The sequence below is a fragment of the Rhododendron vialii genome, chromosome 2a, assembly GCF_030253575.1.
Source record: "Rhododendron vialii isolate Sample 1 chromosome 2a, ASM3025357v1".
Lineage (NCBI taxonomy): Eukaryota > Viridiplantae > Streptophyta > Magnoliopsida > Ericales > Ericaceae > Rhododendron > Rhododendron vialii.
Window position 1 is genome coordinate 26,422,528 of NC_080558.1, and position 19,895 is coordinate 26,442,422.

General features: G+C 43.2%; 1 protein-coding gene across 1 annotated transcript; it reads right to left on the reverse strand.

Annotated features, from left to right (window-relative positions):
* Positions 1-4,083: 4,083 nt before the first annotated feature.
* LOC131316597 (proteasome subunit beta type-5-B-like) lies at positions 4,084-19,568 on the reverse strand. Its single transcript, XM_058346017.1, has 5 exons — positions 18,924-19,568; positions 7,410-7,923; positions 7,183-7,312; positions 6,967-7,073; positions 4,084-4,400 (listed from the first exon to the last, which is right to left on the reverse strand). The coding sequence occupies exons 3-5, from the start codon at positions 7,280-7,282 to the stop codon at positions 4,353-4,355; spliced, it is 255 nt and encodes an 84-aa protein (XP_058202000.1). The 5' UTR covers positions 7,283-7,312; positions 7,410-7,923; positions 18,924-19,568; the 3' UTR covers positions 4,084-4,352.
* Positions 19,569-19,895: the final 327 nt, after the last annotated feature.

Below are 19,895 nucleotides of genomic sequence, written 5' to 3' on the forward strand. Positions count from 1 at the left end.
CTTCAGAAATCTTATTGATTCAGCCTTTTCCTTTGCTGGCAATGATTCCCCTACCAAGAAATATCTCTCTGGATCAGTCTCGTTGATCTGGATTTTCTCCAAGCCTTCAACCACCTTTTTAGCCGGACTTCTTCCAACATCCTCTATAGTTGGTTGATCTGGTACTTCTAACGTATGAACGTGGTGGACCTTTGGGGCTCTTTTAACGATGGAGATCAAACATTGTTGAGCAACTTTCTGATTGCCTCTGAGCACTTCAACCCCATTTGATCCTGGGAATTTCACCATCTGGTGATATGTCGAGGAGACTGCCCTCATCTTGTGCAACCATGTCCTTCCTATAATCGCGTTATAGGAAGAGGGAACATCGACAACTAAAAAATCTGTTCTTAACACCACGATTCCAGCCCGAACAGGTAGAGTTACCTTTCCCAGGGGCCAGACTGCTCTTGCACCGAACCCGATCAGAGGTGTTGTAGATGGCTCTAAGTCTGTTTGGGCCAATCCCAGCTTCTTGAATGCATCGTAGTACATCATCTCTGTACAACTTCCTGAGTCCACAAGAATCCTCTCAATGTCATATTCCCCAACTCGTAGGGTTACGACCAATGCATCGTTGTGGGGTATTTGGACCTCTCCTAGGTCATCATCAGTGAATGATATGCTCTCCTCGCACACATCATTCTCTCGCCCTCTTTTGTTTCCCAGTCGCATCACATGCTGATCGTGCTTAACTTGCCTTTGTAACAGCCTAACCTCATTTCTCGTATAAGGTGTGGCCAACCCATGTATCATATGGATTACTCCTTTAGGGTTTTGCTCGTAACACAGTTCCATAGCTTTGCCTTTCTCTTTTGGATCCTCCTGGATGAATTCCTTGAGATAGCCCCGCGAGACCAGATCATCGAGGTGTCTCTTGTACATCTCACAATCCTCAGTCATATGGCCCCAATCTTTATGGTAACTGCAGTGCTGATTCGTAGCACGTTTGGCATCCTTGTCTCCGCCTAGACTTGGGGGCCATTTAAAATATGGCTGATTCTTTATTCGATAAAGAATCCTGTATATTGGTTCCTTCCAAACCGTAGTGATAGAAAAGAAAGATTTAGGGTCAGGAGCTTGCTTATCCTTGTACGGCTCTTTCTTAGCCTGCCCATATTCCCTTCTCTCTCTGTAAGTCTTGGGCTCTGACTTGTCCACCTTTTTGACAGGTGCCTTCGGCTGTTCAGCGATAGTCCTGCCATCCTCACGGAGTATGTCATCCTCCATTCTGGCGTGTTGCTCTATCTGTTCCATCAATTTAGCCAAAGTGGCTACCGGATGTTTATTCAATGAGCGACGCAGTTCTCCCCGAACAGGCAAACCAGTCTTGAAGGTGGCAATTGCATACTCCTCACTGCAACTTTCAATCTCGTTGAAAGTTTCCCAGTATTTCTTTGCATAGTCCCTGATCTGATCGTTCTCCTCCTGTTTCATGGTGGATAGACTCTCAAAGGTCTTTGGGGCCTTTCTGCTCGTCAGGAACCGAGCAGTGAATTCCTCTGCCAACTGCCTCCATCCTCGTATGGATCTCGGGCCCAGTTTATGAAACCAGGCTAAAGCCACCTTGACAAGACTGGAGGGGAACATCTTGCATAAGATGGCATCATCCCCTTCATGCATGAACATAGCCTGCTGATAATGCTGTATGTGAGCCACGGGATCTGTATTTGTCTCGTAAAGTACGAATGTACCGTGCTTCACTCTGCTCGGCAACCTAACCTCTTGTAGCCTTTTTGCAAAGGGGGAGACTGCAATATTACTTAGGGCCCTTCGTGCTGCTTCTCGTGCAGTCACTGTCCCATCCTCGATCTCCTTAGATTTGCGAACCGTAGCTTTGACCCAACCAGCATCTGATCTTTCGTACCTATCTCGATGATGTTTCCTGGTCCCCTCCTCCTATGGGGTGGAACTTCGACTTTTGCTTCTCCTCTTTCTTGGAGAAACCCTCCTGCGCTCCGGTGTTCGGGTCTTGCTCCTCTCTTTTCGTGGAGAAGCTCTATGTCGCTTTGGGGTTGGACTTCTGCTTCTGCTCCTTTTTCCTCGTGAAGGAGCTTTTTTGTATTGTACCACAGCATACCCACTGCCTCTAGAATTTTTTCGAGATAGTCCGGAATCCTCCGGATGTTCCCTGATTCTTTCTAATTCTCTGATCTCATGTTCTTGTTTTTTAATCAGACGAGCATACTCCTCGATTTCTTGCCTCTTTTTATCAAGAACGTCGTCGCTACAGTGCACACTCCTGGAGTGCGCGATCGATTCATCCCTTCGATGGGATTTACTCCTTCTCGTGGATCTCGAAGCCGTCTCTCCCTCTCTATTTTTAGAGTTGTCATGGTTGGTAAGGGGGCGGCCCTTACTCGTGGTCCTCTTGTGCCCACCCTGGGGCTTTCTCGGAGCACCAGGTGGTGATTTGTCCCTTCCTTCTTCTAACACATCTTTTGGGTCGTGCGGTGTTGCCGGATTTACTTCCACCATGGTCGTATTTCAAAAAGGAACTCGTTCGTTTCCCACAGGCGGCGCCAATTGTAGGGGGATGAAAACAATTGATGCTTCGGATCAACTGGACTGCAACGGCTTACTCGTGCCTCTTCACCGGAACCATAATTCGTCGTCGGAACCCTAATCTGCAAAATAGACAGGGGGTGAGCGCACCTTTGCCTCTCGTGGCAAAGGCCCTCCGATGCCAAAGTTAGTATCACGTACTAGCAATCAAACCCTAATTATCAGTAGGAAAGCAATCAGAAAGCGTTGTATTGCGTACCTTTCACCTTTAGGTTTACCTCATATTTATAGATTTTCGTATGCTTGTCGCCCAAGCATTCCTGTTGCCATAGGATTCCTAACTCGTATAGGAAACCCAGGATATCAAGGATTCTCGTTTCCCTTATCAATTTATGGAAAAGAGTCCTTTTAGGATCCTTTTCCATTACGAGCCGAACATCCCATTCTCATTGGGTATCTTTACTAGATCCTATATTCTCGGGATCTTATTCCTTTACGGGACATGACTATTCTGGAATCTTCCAGTGTATTCCCTCTGCTCCTACTCTTGATTGGAGCTCTTTCATTGTTCGGCTGTCTCATGGCCGAACAAACGGCTTGGACCAGTTACTTCACATGTAACTGGTCTTTGAGCTCGTACAACCTTCCTGGACCATTGACTTCTCATGTCACTGGTCCATATTGCCGAACATTGTTTAGCACGATGACTGTCCTGTCTATATTCAAACTATGGTTCCACGTACCATTTGTTCGGATATCAATTGAATTGCCTTTCTACCTGTCATCCCATTATCACATGCTTGGTTCTTACTTCATCGGTTCGGCTGTATCATAACCGAGCAGTCTGCTTGGACCAGCTACTTCACATGTAACTTGGTCCAATGTAATCAGAATGTCTCTAACTGCCGAACAGTCAGTTTCTAGCCATGACTTCTCATATCATTGGCCCTTAGCACTGTTTAATGCACTGACCGGCGATCAGTCATGTTCAATTCTTCACGTGTGCTTATACACCACGTGTTCGGCAACTAGATGTACCTGTTCGAGAATACCTCCTTACATTACCAGCCCCTCCACTTTAAATCCGCAGCCCCTATTCTTCCTTGAAAAAATAAAAATGGCAAAGATGAATGCCCAAAACTCAAATGTATCGCTAGAGAAGAACCTAGATGCCCACACTACAATAAAAAACGCTTTTAATAGCATGCAAAAAACGCTATAGTAGGTAATAGATAGCGTTCTGGAGAATGTCTTATTAGCCCATGCAATTAAAAGTCTTAACTTTCTATAGTGTTCATTGCCCGCTGTTAAAAACTTTCTATAGCATTCATTGCCCACTGTTAAAAAACTTTCTATATTGTCCATTGCCTGTTGTTGTATTTTGTACCTTTAATAGCATTTTTTGCCTATTATCCTATTTCTTTTTACAGCATGCAATGAATGCTATTAAAGGTAAACAATAGCATTTTCTGAACATTATCTTAGCCAATTTTAGCTTCTTCTTTTTTTAAATACTACAAATGCCAATATACTAGCATTTTCATAATCTGCATTCCATTCAATACCAAAGTACATCCAAACGCGATACAATTTCAATGTAAGATAAATAATTCAACCGAAGATTCATTACAATAGCTTGAAGAATAATTTTCCAGCACAAACTACATTTAAGAGTCAGACTAATTACACTCATAAAAATACCACTAATGTAATCTCTCTTTCTAGAAAATGTAATCCAAAACTAGGCAGTCATCTCATTCAAGTACCCCAATTCTTCGCCCACGGAGATGTTCTTTATTTGAAGCTTACTATTTTGCCAAGTTTATACCCTTTTGCTCCCAACGGCGAACACATACCTATAAAATATAGAATTATTCAAAGTAACCCAATAGATATAGTAAAAATTATCAACGAGAAAAACAACTTTAAAGCAACATCATGTTTGCACTTAGAAAAAGAAGAATTTGATGGATAATTGTCAGTAGGAACCAAGAACAATCTCAGAAGCAGCCATACCATGACAAATTGGCGAATGATATATACCAATCTGTGCACAACTGTGGAACATAACTATTCATGTGAGAAAACTACGTAAAATGCTGGAACTTCAACCACACGCATTTAACTACCAGCCGAGCCACTTAGCTATTCAAACACATACATAATTGATCAATGGTGGCAGACAATGAGCATAGTGCTCTTGCAAAAGATAAATGACACCGATATCACTAATCATCCCCATTAACCAAACGGGTTAGAGTTTTGTGCGCGTGTTGACATCCACACAGTGGGCAAGAGCAGTTCACATTAACCTATTGGGATATAGTCATTCACTATCATCAATGTTCATATCCACATTACACCAGCACCCTCTAAGTTGCATTTGAACGACGAGGGATGACAGAGTAGTTGTTGGAGCAGGCACGTAGAAAGGGATATATCCTGGAGTTTAACTAATGTCTAAACAGGATCGTTTGATTCTGGAACTAGAAAAATGAAACTTAAAAGACCAAGACTTCCCTTACTTAGTTACCATAGCTATATGCTTAACACATGCAAGTCGAGTCTTCTTATTCACAATTGCGGTCAGTCTTGTTACTTCTTTCGTTTCAGACCTCAGAAAGCCTTTACATAGAAGAGGTTTCTTTCTAGGCTTAGGAGTGAAGGAACCGAAGCCACTTGAGAGTTATTCTGCAAAGAACTACTCCCTTATTCTCATTGACCTAGTTGAACAGAGAATCATCTTCACAAAGAGGAGGAAAAAATGATAACAGCCTTACTTTGTCCAAGAGTTGAGCTGTTGTTAGGGGAGGACGACATCTGACTTCAAATTTCATGCATGCATCTACCAAATACTTGTTAGCTTCATCACTTGAAAGATCCTTGGGAATGCTTAGATTAGCCATTTTCTCCAACTCTTCGATCATATCAATCCTCCTGCACATGGTAAAAAGCAGATATAGTTTGCTAGGTGTGATTTTCATAGTGAAATAATATAAAGATTTCCTGAGTCACTTGAAAAGTTAAACCCAGCATTGCCTACATCCAGAGACCTGAAAGGGGGAGTAAAATTGATCTCAATCAGGTCACTCTGTAATCCTTCAAGAAATATAAAAGGAAAAAATACTTTCTTGAAAATTAATGCCATAAGAACTTGATGAACAAAGATTGAAAACTCCAAGGTTAGAACAACCTTCCATCTTAAGGCTTGTAAAACATCTTTTCTCAGCAAGAAAATGACAAAGTTCATCCATGCATTAAGATCGTTAGGCTAATCCAATTTATTTTGCAAGAAAGTAGATACCCATTTGGTCAGATGGGTGCACACCGAACACATTTTTACTCAAGGGGCAGAGTGTGTGGAGGGTGAAGATCCCTAATGACACATCCTGGACCACTAGAAAATTTTCCAAACTGAGGATATTGTTCAATCCTTGGACTACATAGACCATTGGCAATGGAGGTCTACAGTCTTTAAGGTTGGGAGAGTGTTTTATTCAATATGGGTAAGGTAAATCCTTTTGTACACTAGGGCTTGTAGAGATGGCCTAGACCTTGAAACACAATCACCATGGAAATTGTGGCTCAAATCCCTGCCGATTCCATCCTTAATATTGGGATATGGAATTTAAATCATTATCAAGCCTTGAGGAGAATGCAACTTTTTATTCTATGGGGAAAAATCACTTGGTTTATCCATCATGTCCCTAGGTGGACTTTTATTGAATGGCTGATTTTCTGAGGAGGCTTACAACTAAACGTCTATTTGGAACTTGGGGAAAAGGAAAGGAAAGTGTAGAGGAAAATTTATTGTGCTTAATTCTTTTCTTTTTTTCCTTTCTTTTCTTTTCCCTAGGTTCCTAAGAAACCCTAAAGCTGGACTTGTAAGTTGGGAATAAATGTGAATCCTAAATGTGTCCTTCGCAATTCTCACGATTCCCATGAGCATCTATTCTTTGAGTACTCTTATGCTAGACAAATTTGGGGGCTTTAGAGTGTTACATGACAGAAGTGTGCTATGCTTGGCAGAAGAGATGAGCTGGTGGAAAAGGCCATTGAGTTTACATTAGCTCTAGGACGAAAATCAAGAACGTTGATTCTAAAAGGCTTCTAGCTAGTGACTAGAGGGTTTCCTTCAGGATCTTTGATCCCGAGGTACCTTTGCTTACTTCTATTTATACGTTTTGGATTGACTGATTTGTGTTTGTTTCCAGGTTCTATACCTGACTGCTATTTGGGTTTGTTTGCTTTCATGGAATCAATAACCCCAAAAATGAAGTTACACATAAAAGGAAAATAGCACAACGACAGTCATTACCCACCATTAGAAATATCATTCCTTAGACAATAGGAGCGTAAGAAGGAATACCTGTATAGGTTCTAATTCATAGAATGCATACAAAGGACACATAAATGAATCACCTTAATGCCTAGGTTTCTATGCCAGAATTGGCAATCAGCTGCTCCACCAGCCATTGTGCCGAGCATGTACGGGTTAATTTCAATAATTTTCTTCACAAATTGTGAAGCTGTCAAAATTACAGATTTAAGTGGTAAACATGAAGCATTCTATACATTCCCAACTACTCAAAAGAAGAAACTAAATTCACAATATCAAACATGGACGCATAAACATACAGATGTAGCCTCCCATGCTAGCATGGGAGTCAGCAGCAACCATTACACCATCCTTAAAAATGAAAGCCAGCGTTGTTGTGCCCTCTGCTGGTTTCACCATTTGGATAGCTTCTTTCTGAAATCCATCAAACTGAAAAACAAAACAACAACCAAATAGTACTTGTTAAGAAAATCCTCTCAACTGAATCAACTTGTTGAAATGTGAAAAATAAATGTATCAAACTCACATCAGTTGCACCAGGAATCTCAAAAGATGGAGCAGTTGAAAATCAAAACCCTAGCCTTGTATTAGGGCAAAATCTTCCGATAAGGAAAAAATCAAATCAAAACCCTAGCCTTGTATTTGGGCAAGAATTAAGGAAAAAATCAATTCAAACCTAGTGAGGACTCTCCAACAAAAAAGGGGAAGGGGAGTCCAACCAAAGGTTGGACAAATATAGCCAAGGGCAAAAGCCCAATCCAACGGGACAAGCCCGAAAGCCTAAGGCCTAAAATGCCAAAATCAAACAATGAAGCTCAAGAAAACCCCAAAGGCCAAAAAGCCAAGATATTACACATTCTCGTTTGTTTCAGGACCATTTTTACCACAATCTGCACAGAGTATAGAACTAAGGGGAAGGTGGGGAACAAGCCAGGATTATCTCTAGCAAAGAACTTAAGAATAACTCCCTCAAGGGAGTTCTATCACAACGCTTGAACCTTTCTCTAGGTCTTTTTCTTTCATCACTTCCCCTAACCTTCCTAATGTAGGGGGATGAAAACAGCTGATACCTTGAACTGGTGTTTATGGTAGCAGTCTGATTGCAAAACGGCTTCTCGTGCTTCTTGCCCAGAACCCTGGTTTTGGGCCTGAACCCTAATCTGCAAAACAGACAAGGGGTGAGCGCACCTTTGCCTCTCGTGGCAAAGGCCCTCCGATGCCTAAGTTAGTATCACGTACTAGCAGATGAACCCTAATTAACAGTAGGTAGAACGTGTGTATATATCGTATTGCGTACCTTTTACCTTTAGGTTTACCTTATATTTATAGATTCATGGATGCTTGCTACCCAAGTATCCGTGTTGCCCTAAGTTTCCTACCTCGTATAGGAAAACCAGGATATCTTGGATTCTCGTTCCCTTATCAGTTCATTACCTTAATCCGTGTAGGACTCTTTTCCATAACAAGCCGAACATCCCATTCCCGTTGGGTATCTTTTCCAGATCCTACATTCTCGGGATCTCATTCCTTAACGGAATACCACTGTTTCTGGACCCTTCCTGACTATTCCCTTTTACTCCAACATCTGATTGGATTCATTTCCTTGTTCGGCTGTCTCATCGCCGAACAGACTGCCTGGACCAGTCACTTCACATGTAGCTGGTCCTTTATCAATTATTTGGACCATTGCCTTCTCAGGAGATCTCCTCCTGTTCGGCCTTCTTATTGCCGAACAAGCTATTTGGACTAGTGACTTCTCATATCACTGTTCTTTTTATTAGTCTTCTGGACCAATAACTTCTTATGTTATCCGGACCTAGACCCCGTACAACCTTCCTGGACCAATGACTTCTCATGTAACTGGTCCATGTTGCCGAACACTATATAGCGCGTTGACTCCTCCTTACAACGTGTTTGGGCCCTCCTTAGGCCTGTTCGAGAATACCTCCCTACAATTGCTCCCCAGCTTTACTTGTTACGTTTTTCTCAGATGATGAGTAAAGCTCTTTAATTACCGAGCAAATTTATTCTATTCCTGTACTTTATTTCATAAATTTGGTGCAATTTTCATCATTAGTCAAGGCAAAAACATCTCTTCGCTCGGCCTGGACAGGCTTTTTAGCCCTAAGCTTTACACGTGGCGTTCGTTGTATTGCTTACATTAAATGCGGACGGATGTTTTTTGGGGAACGGTACATCCAAACGGCGTCTGGGGTGACGTTTCACATACGCCACCCCACTTAGTAGGGTATTTTTGGGTTTTCGTCCCATTTTCAAAACCCCATTCTCTCTCTAGACTCCCTCTGCAGAAAGAAAGTTTGAGCATACCCGCCATTGGAGCTCTGTTCACCATCTCGAGGCTTCTTCTTTTCTGCTTTAGGGATTCCATCCACTAATTCGTAAGTCACCATTCCTCTCTCTGCTCCATTTCTCTCGTTGATTTAGGATTGCTACAATCGTTTTTAGGGTTTCTCCGTCCCTCCCTTCTCTTTATTCGAAGAACCCAAATTTTTTCGGTCATGGGGAGGTTTCGGAGGCATTGTAACAGTCCTCAGACCATGTCGAATTTCAGATCTCGCTACGTGATTCCTGATGACGTGGCTACTGCTTTGGCTCCTGAGGATGCCATCCGTGAAAGTTTTGACTTTGACACCCTTCATATTCCTGTAGTTGCCGTCGTTGAGGGCGGAGTTAGGTTTCCTTTTGCTCCCCTACTTCGTCAGGTCCTGGCTTACTATAGGCTTTCCCCAATGCAAATTTCAGCCAATTTCTTCCGAGTGGTTATGGGTATAAATGCCCTAAATCAAATGTTAGGGACTTCTTTAGGTTTATATGACATCCACCACTTATACAACATCTCCAGAATCGGGGACGCCCTCACATACTATTTAAAAAGTAGGGATTCTAGAAAGAAACTTATCCTCGAACTCCCTGATTTTGCTCGAGGGGATGACGATGATTTTCTGATTGTTACGGGCAACTTCGAACCCAGAGATGAGGACGGCCAAGTGATTGATTTTCATGCTCCTCACATATTCGGGAGCCCACGTTAGTGCTTTCCTCCTGATCCATATGTTTTTATTCTTTAGTCAAAGCCTTTTCATGCTTCTACTTATTGTGCGTTGTGTTATGTTACAGCTTCAAACATCAATCAAGGCCATAACATCATAACCCCACAAGTCCATGTAGCGGATATCAGGTGTGCACTTGCTTTCAACGGAGAAGGAACATACCTCTCGGGCCGAGCAAGGGCAGCTCAAATACTTCTTAGTTACAAAGCTTCATATGGTGGTTTCATTGATCGGCGTACCCGTGCAGCCGACAATCCTGTTTTAGCTAGTCCATCAAGGCCGTTCCCCGAGCAAGAAGAAAGGCTTTCTCAGACACCGCCAATTCCTAACGAGCCGATTCCTCTCGCCGAAGAAGCTTCCAGTTCCACATCTAGCAGCTACACCCCTTCTGCTCCAAAAATGGACAAGCCAATTGACTTGGGGAGCCTTCTTACTCTTCCCGGTCGGGGTCGTAATGTTGCTCGGAGCCAAAGTGGTTCTCAAGGTCATGGTCGCCGTGCCCAGATCCTGACTGATGCTCCTCTAGGGTTCTCCCCAGAAGAAATTGAGGCCTTCCACCGAGACAAATGCCAGTGAGTGGAGGAATCACAGGAAAGGCCCCCTCAATCCTCGTCATCTCCAGCTCCTATATGGGCTCCTTCATTTACTCACAGAAATCGAACTGTCACTGCTCGAGATAATGTAGAATCTGAAGGGACTGTTCTTGCTCAGTCCCAAGCCTTTCTACTGCCGGGAGATATGCAGAAAGAAGTGGCATGCTCTCCTAACAACCTTCTGAGTTCATTCATGTCCCATAATGCCAAGGTAAACTTTCTCGTTTTAAACCATATCCTTTTGTGTTTGTGTTTGACTATTTGGATGTTTCAGGTAATGCAAAAGATGGTGGTAATGGCCCAGAAGCTCAGCCAATCCAAACCCCAACGTGCCAAGCTTGTGAGTGAAAACACCAAACTTCAACGCACTATCATTAGGCTCGAAAGGGAGAGGAACCAAGCCCTAGCGATAGCAGATGGGCTGAAAAACAAGCTTAAGGGGGCCGAAGACAGCTTGAACCAATCTTTGAAGGAACTAGAGGCAAGTCAGAACGAAGCCAAAGCTGCATTTGAGCTGGGGTACAATGAAGGGATTAAAGTAGCTATGGAAAGCTACAAGAATCAAATGCCTGGGATACAAGATCAGGTATGGGTTGCCTCATGGACAGCTTGTCTTGCAAAAGCTGGGGTACCTGAATCGTCACCTCTCTGGACCAACATTGACCTACCAAGTTCAGCTGCTGCGCCTGAGGAAGACATTGCTGAGGAAGAAGATAGGGAGCAAGATGCTCGCACGTCCAAACAACCTGCCGCTGATGTCGAACTAGGTGATGACGTGACCAACCCTGGCCAGAAGGAAGCCAGTGGTGGTCATCCTGGGGGAGATACTGCTACGGAGGACACTACTGCACCAGCGTCTCTTGCAACCGTTCAAGATCTTACTGAAGATGAATAAGTACAATCTCCTCCCTTTGACAGACAATCCTAGTCGTTCAAATAGTTGAACTGGCCCTGCGTTGCACAAGTTATGAAAACAAACTTGTTTTAACATAGGTGTTTTGGCTTTTTATGGCGTTGTATGGCTTGAACACTGTTTTGTTTAACACTTCATTTTCCAGGGTGCATATTTAGCTAAGTGTTTCATACTTATTTAAGTTTCTCGTACTTATGCATGTATTCGTATGCAACCCCAAGCTAGTTCTTTCTTGGACATATCCGTATGTCTAAGTTTTTGGTATTTAGACAATCCGTTAATTCTAAGTTTATTCGTACTTAGTTCGGTGCCCAAATGTATTTGCATGTTTGCCAAGTGCTTCGTACTTGAACTATATCTGCAAATACTGTTTTGTTTGACACTTCGTTTTCCAGGGTGCATATTTAGCTAAGTGTTTCGTACTTATTTAAGTTTCTCGTACTTATGCATGTATTCGTATGCAACCCCAAGCTAGTTCTTTCTTGGACATATTCGTATGTCTAAGTTTTTCGTATTTAGACAATCCGTTAATTCTATGTTTATTCATACTTAGTTCGGTGCCCAAATGTACTCGCATGTTTGCCAAGTGCTTCGTACTTGAACTATATCTGCATGTTCCCGTATGCATCCTAAGTTTTATTTGTGCTTGGATATATGCCTAAGTTTACTCGTACTTTAGGCAATCAACTATATATCTCGTATGTATGCAAAGAAAACGTATGGGTCCATTCTCTGCTCCCCAATATGAAGGAAGATTGAAAAATGAGTGGCATACTTCATATTCTAGTACCCAGAATAAAAATTTGCTAAAAAAGAAGAATATTCCATTATTCAAAATTGGAGTTCATAACTCAAAACTCAAGGGGGCGTTACTCGTACCCCTTGCAACTAATAAAACACAAGAGAGTTTTGTTCGTAACCCCCACACAATCACGATGTGCATCATAAAAAATATACTTGAATATATTCAAATAAAGAACTTTCTCAATTGTGGACATTCCAAGGCCTTGGCACCGGGTTCCCGTCCAAGTCGGCCAATCGATAAGCCCCAATACCCACGATTTCAGTGACTCGATATGGGCCTTCCCAATTGGCTCCTAACTTACCCTCATTGGCCACCTTAGTGTTGCCGAGCACCTTTCGAAGCACAAGGTCTCCAACACCAAACTCTCGTGGGTGGACATTCTTGTTGTAGCTTTTCATTAGCTGCTCTTGGTATGAGGCCAAATGCACCAAGGCCCGTTCTCTTCGTTCCTCGGCAAGATCTAATTCAATCTCTAGAGCTCTGTCATTACCTCCATTTTCAACCAAAGTGATCCTGTTCGTCGGCAGACCTACTTCTAATGGAATAACGGCCCCCGTTCCATATGCCAATGAATAGGGGGTCTCTCCCGTAGACATCCTAGGCGTTGTTCGGTATGCCCATAAAACTAATGGCAATTCGTAAGGCCACTTCCCTTTTGCTTTATCCAACCTCTTCTTGATCCCATCAAGAATGGTTTTGTTGGAAGCTTCTGCCTGTCCATTACTTTGAGGGTAGGCTGGGGTCGAGTAGTAGTTCCTTATTCCATACTGGGCACAGAATGCTTTGAACTTTTTCTGAAATTGGGATCCATTATCTGTAATCAATGAATAAGGGACCCCATACCGAGTAATTATGCTTTTCCATACGAACCTCTCTATCATAGGTTCAGTTATTTTAGCCAAAGGTTCTGCCTCAATCCGTTTGGTGAAATAATCCGTTGCTACCAACAAAAATCTCCTATTTCCTGTTGCTTTGTGGAGCGGACCTACGATGTCCATGCCCCATTGGGCAAATGGCCAGGGACTCGTTAGTGGCACCAAATGTTCTGCTGGCATTCGTATCATTGGTGAGAACTTCTGACACTTCTCACAAATTTTTACGTAAACCTTAGCATCTTCTTGCATGTACGGCCACCAGTAACCTTGGGTGATTGCTCGATGGGCTATGGACCTGCCCCCAGCATGGCTTCCACATGTTCCCTTGTGAATCTCGTGGAGGAACTTCTGCACCATTTCGGGGTGCACGCAAAGCAAATAGGGACCTGTAAAAGACTTTCTATACAATTTTCCTTCTGGGGACAACCAAAACCTAGCAGATTTGGTCCTTATTTTGTGAGCCTCCTTTTTGTCTGAAGGGAGTATTTCATCTCGTAAAAACTCCACAATTGGGTCCATCCAACTTGGTCTCTGGTTCACGTCTAAGACCATCTCCACACTTCTCCCAATGCTCGGCTCAGTCAGATACTCTACTGCTACCTTTCTTTTAAACTCAGTTGGTACGGCTGCAGCTAACCATGCTAATGAATCTGCGTGATCATTCTGTCTAGAACTTATCTGCTCAATATACACCCTTTCGAAGGTATCAAGTAGATCTCTGGCTGCCTGTACATAGGCTGTCATCTTCTCACTCCGGATTTCATATTGCCCGGACAGTTGATGGATTACGAGCTGTGAATCACAATATACTCTAACCCGTTCTGCTTTTAGGGTTTTTGCACTTCTCAAGCCAGCTAAGAGTGCCTCATACTCCGCCACGTTATTTGATGCATTAAAACCAAGTCGAACAGATAGTTCCAACATTGACCTTTCAGGGGGTAAATGCACAACCCCGATTCCTGATCTAGTGTTACAAGTTGACCCGTCAACAAACAGCTTCCATTCCAGGGGATCTTGTTCGGCTGGGGCCTGTTTCTTCTTTACTGGTGGTTTTGTTTCCTACTCCTTTCTCGTAGGAGGTATAGGTGCTACTGTGGGCGAGAATTCTGCCACAAAATCAGCCAACACTTGGCCTTTGATTGCTGTGCGCGGCTGATAATTGATATCATAGGACTAATTTCTCGAGGGACAAATATCTTGTTTCTGCATCTAATAACGTTTTGCTCACATAATAGACAGGGATTTGCTCAGATCCCTTATTTCTTAACAGGACTGCACTCACAGCATGCTCAGAAACAGCTAAGTACAAAACTAGGGACTCACCTGGCTCTGGAGTCGAAAGAAGGGGGGTGGAAGCCAAATACCCCTTCAGATTCTGGAAGGCTTGTTCGCACTCTGCTCCCCATTTGAATACTTCCCTTTTCTTTAACAGCTGAAAGAATGGTCTGCACTTGTCACTTGACCGGCTAATAAATCGATTAAGGGCCGCCACCATCCCAGTCAACCGTTGGACTTCTTTCGTTGTCCGAGGACTCTGTAGATTCTGTAGGGCCTTTATCTAGTCAGGGTTCGCCTCAATCCCCCTTATGGTTACAAGGTGGCCCAAGAACTTTCCAGAACTGACTCCAAACGCACACTTTGAGGCGTTGAGCTTCAGTTTGTACTTCCTCAAGATTTCATAAGCCTCTTTCAAATATGCTATATGGCCTTGCCCAGTTTTACTTTTTACCACCATGTCGTCTATGTAAACCTCCATAGTTTTGCCGAGCAGTTTTCTGAACATGATGGTTGCCAATCTTTGATATGTTGCCCCTGCATTCTTCAATCCAAAGGGCATGACATTGTAATAGTACAACCCTCGTGGTGTAATAAAAGAAGTCTTTTCTTGATCAGGCCCAAACATGGCAATTTGATGATATCCTCGATATGCATCGAGGAAACTCATTCGTTCGTGTCCCGCAGTTGCATCAACTAACTGGTCTATCCTTGGAAGAGGGAAGTTGTCCTTCGGGTACGACTTGTTTAAGTCTGTGAAGTCCACACAGACACGCCATTTTCCATTCTTCTTCTTCACAACAACAATATTGGATAGCCACTCTGGAGAGTAAACTTCCCTTATTGCTTTGGCTTTCAACAAATGATCTACCTCTTCAATTACAGCGTCAACATGCTACACGGCTGCCCTTCTTTTCTTTTGAATGACTGGCTTATGCTATGGATCTACATTCAAGTGATGGCAGATAACGTCTGCATCCACCCCAGGCATTTCCTCTGGTGTCCAGGCAAATACGTCGACGTAAGTCTTTAGGAAACTTATCAATTCAGCCTCTTCCTCTGCTGGCAACGATTCCCCAATTAAAAAATACCTATCAGGATCAGTCTCGTTGATCTGTATTTTCTTCAAACCCTCAATTACCCTCTCAGTTGGGTCCTTTTCGATATCCTAGATAGTCGGTTGATCTGGGACTTCCACCGTATGGACAAGGTGGGCATTTTGGATTCTCTTTACGATGGACACTAAACACTGTTGGGCTACCTTCTGGTTACCCTTGATCTTTTCAATCCCATTGGATCCCGGGAATTTTACCATCTGATGGAAAGTGGAAGAGACTGCCCTCATCTTGTGTAACCATGTTCTCCCTATAATCACGTTATAGGAAGATGGCACATCCACCACCAGGAAGTCAGTTCATAGTACCACTGTCCCAGCCCGAACAGGCAAAGTTACCTCTCCTAATGGCCAAACTGCTCCTGCCCCGAATCCAACCAAGGGGGTTACTGATTGTACTAAATCTGCTTGAGTCAGTCCCAACTTTTTGAATGCATCGTAATATAGCACCTCGGTGCAACTCCCTGAATCCACCAGGATTCTTTCCATGTCATATTCCCCAACTCGAAGGGTTATGACTAAAGCATCATTGTGAGTTACCTGGACTCCTCCCAGATCTTCATCCGTAAAAACTATGCCCTCGTTGCATGCTTCTTCGTCATGCCCTCTTTTCTTTCCCAACCGCATCATATGTTGGTTATGTTTGATCTGTCTCTGGAGTAATCTCACCTCATTTCTCGTATAAGGCTCAGCCAATCCATGTATCATATGGATTATACCCTTTGGATTCTATTCGTAATCCAATTCCATTGCTTTTTCTTTATCCTTGGGATCTTCTTGGATAAATTCCTTGAGATAACCTCGCCAGACCAAATCATCAAGGTGCCTTTTAAACATCTCACAATCTTCAGTCATATGGCCCCAATCCTTATGGTAGCTGCAGTGCTGATTCGTAGCACATTTTGTATCTTTATTCCCACCTAGACTTGGAGGCCATTTGAAGTAAGGTTGATTCTTTATTCGATAAAGAATCCTGTAGATGGGTTCGTTCCAGACTGTGTTTATTGAGAAGAAAGACTTGGGATCCGGAGCTTGTTTATCCTTGTACGGCTCTTTCTTTGCCTGCCCATAGTCTTTCCTCTCTCGGTAGGTTTTGGGCTCTGGCTTGTCTGCTTTCTTCACAGGCCCCTTTACTTGCTCAGCCGCCACCTTACCATCCTCCCAAAATATGTCATCCTCGTTTCTGGCGTGCTGCTCTATCCGCTCCATTAACTTTGCCAGTGTTTGCACTGGATTCATGTTCAGGGACTTACGCAGCTCCCCCCGAACAGGTAAACCTGTCTTGAACGTGGCTATTCCGTATTCCTCGCTGCAACCTTCAATCTCGTTGAAGGTTTCCCAGTACTTTTTTGCATAGTTCCTGATCGGCTCGTCCTCGCCTTGTTTCATAAAGGAGAGGCTCTCAAAAGTCTTTGGAGCTCTTCTGCTTGTTAAGAACCATGCAGTGAATTCCTCGGCCAACTGCACCCATGTTCGGATAGAGCGTGAACCTAACTTATAAAACCAAGATAAGGCTACCTTCCCTAAACTTGATGGGAACATCTTGCACATAATTGTATCGTCTCCTTCATGCATAAACATTACCTGCTGGGAATGCTGTATGTGTGCCACGGGATCAGCATCCGTTTCGTAGAGGATGAACGTTCCGTGTTTCACTCTGCTCGGCAACCTAGCCTCCTGCAACTTTCTTGCGAAAGGGGAGGATGCAATATTCTTAAGTGCTTTCCGTGCTGCTTCTCGTGCAGTCATGGTTTCATCCTCTATTTTCTTACCTTTGTTGGGTCTAGTCCTTTCCCAATCGGAATCAGGTCTCTCATACCTGTCCCTGTGATGTTTTCTAGTCCTTTCATCCTCAGGGGTAGAGCTTCAGTTCCAGCTCCTCCTTCTTCTTGAGGAATCCTTTCATTTTTCTGGTGTTCGGCACCTACTTCTGCTTCTTTCTTTTTGTGGAAAAACCTTATGTCGCCTTGGAGTGGAACTTCTGCTTCTGCTCCTTCTTCCTCGTGAAGGAGCCTTTTGGTATTTCACCATAGTATACGTATCTTCTCTGGAATTTCTCCGTGAGAGTCTAGAGTCCTCTGGATGTTCTCAGATCCTTTCTAGCTCCCGGATCTCATGCTCTCATTTTTTGATCAAATGAGTATACTCCTCGATTTCCTGCCTTTTCTTATCGAGGACATCTTCGCTGTAGTGCACACTTTTGGAGTGTGCAACTGATTCATCCCTTTGATGGGATTTACTCCTTCTCGTGGATCTCGAGGCTATCCTTTCCTCTCTGCTCTTAGAGTTTTCATGGATAGTAAGGGGGCGGCCTTTACTTGTGGTCCTCCTGTGTCCACCTTCGGGCTTTTTCGGAGCCCCAGGTGGAGATTTATCCCTTCCTCCACCTGGCAGGTTCTTCGGATCGTGTGGTGTTGCTGGATCTATTTCCACCATGGTCGTATTTCATAGGGAACTCTTTCGATTCCCACAGACGGCACCAATTGTAGGGGGATGAAAACAGCTGATACCTTGAACTGGTGTTTATGGTAGCAGTCTGATTGCAAAACGGCTTCTCGTGCTTCTTGCCTAGAACCCTAGTTTTGGGCCTGAATCCTAATCTGCAAAACAGACAAGGGGTGAGCACACCTTTGCCTCTCGTGGCAAAGGCCCTCCGATGCCTAAGTTAGTATCACGTACTAGCAGATGAACCCTAATTAACAGTAGGTAGAACGTGTGTATATATCGTATTGCGTACCTTTTACCTTTAGGTTTACCTTATATTTATAGATTCATGGATGCTTGCTACCCAAGTATCCGTGTTACCCTAGGTTTCCTACCTCGTATAGGAAAACCAGGATATCTTGGATTCTCGTTCCCTTATCAGTTCATTACCTTAATCCGTGTAGGACTCTTTTCCATAACAAGCCGAACATCCCATTCCGTTGGGTATCTTTTCCAGATCCTACAGTCTCGGGATCTCATTCCTTAACGGAATACAACTGTTTCTGGACCGTTCCTGAGTGTTCCTTTTTACTCCAACATCTGATTGGATTCATTTCCTTGTTCGGCTGTCTCATTGCCGAACAGACTGCCTGGACCAGTCACTTCACATGTAGCTGGTCCTTTATCAATTATTTGGACCATTGCCTTCTTAGGAGCTCTCTTCCTGTTCGGCATTCTTATTGCCGAACAAGCTATTTGGACTAGTGACTTTTCATATCACTGTTCTTTTTATTAGTCTCCTGGACCAATAACTTCTTATGTTATCCGGACCTAGACCCCGTACAATCTTCCTGGACCAATGACTTCTCATGTAACTGGTCCATGTTGCCGAACACTATATAGCGCGTTGACTCCTCCTTACAACGTGTTCGGGCCCTCCTTGGGCCTGTTCGGGAATACCTCCCTACACCTAACATCATCACACATCCCATAACCCACATGCAAGTTTTAAAGAAGCACATAGGCACTTGAATCACATGAATCCATCCAATAACAAGTAGCTGCTAGCTCTCAAATTTCAAAATTTTCATGTCTTACAAGCACTTCGCAAAGTCCTTTTTTGGAAGCTTCAAAAGTCTACAAAATCATGCCTAAGATTCAAGAAGAGAAAAAGTACCTAAAAGCCAATCGTCTGAAATAATAAAACAACAGCCCCAATATATTTATAAGAAAATATGAAGGATTAAAAACAAATTATGAAGTTAGTCGAGCAATCAATAGGTGACTACAAAGCAATATAAGCAAAAGTAATGGAAAACGAACGAACCTTTGGCTGGAAGGAAGACCTTGATCACGATAAAAAAAGAAGAAGAAGGCCCTATCACGATGGATCCATAAGCAGTCATGACAAGTTCTCACAAAGTGGGAAATCTACCTCCAGTTCACATGACATCGATTGAAATTTTCGGACGTTTGTGCGAGATTTTGGGCAGTTCTCACGGAGTGGGAAATCTACCTCCAATTCGCACAGCATCAATTAAAATTTTCAGAGGTTTGTGTGAGATTTTGGGTGCCTGACATTTACTTATTGTAGTGACCTAAAATAATATAACATGCTAAATGACTATTAAAACCCTAGAACAACATGCGTACAGGAAAACGATTCTGAGAAACGATTGAGAAAAATGAAGCAACCTAAAATGAACAGAACCCTAGAACAACAGCCGATCCATCCGAACCAGTTCTCACGGATAATGATTCAGAAATCTGGGATTTGTTCGGACTCTATCAACTGAAAATTTCAAAGGTAAGTGAAAATTTCAGAGGGATACATGTGCGTTTAAAAAAACCCCATTTTTTTGGTTCGAAACAAAAACAAATCCAAAAAGCCCTAATCTCTGGAAATTGATTGAGAGATCTGGAGAGCTCGGGAGAGAGAGAG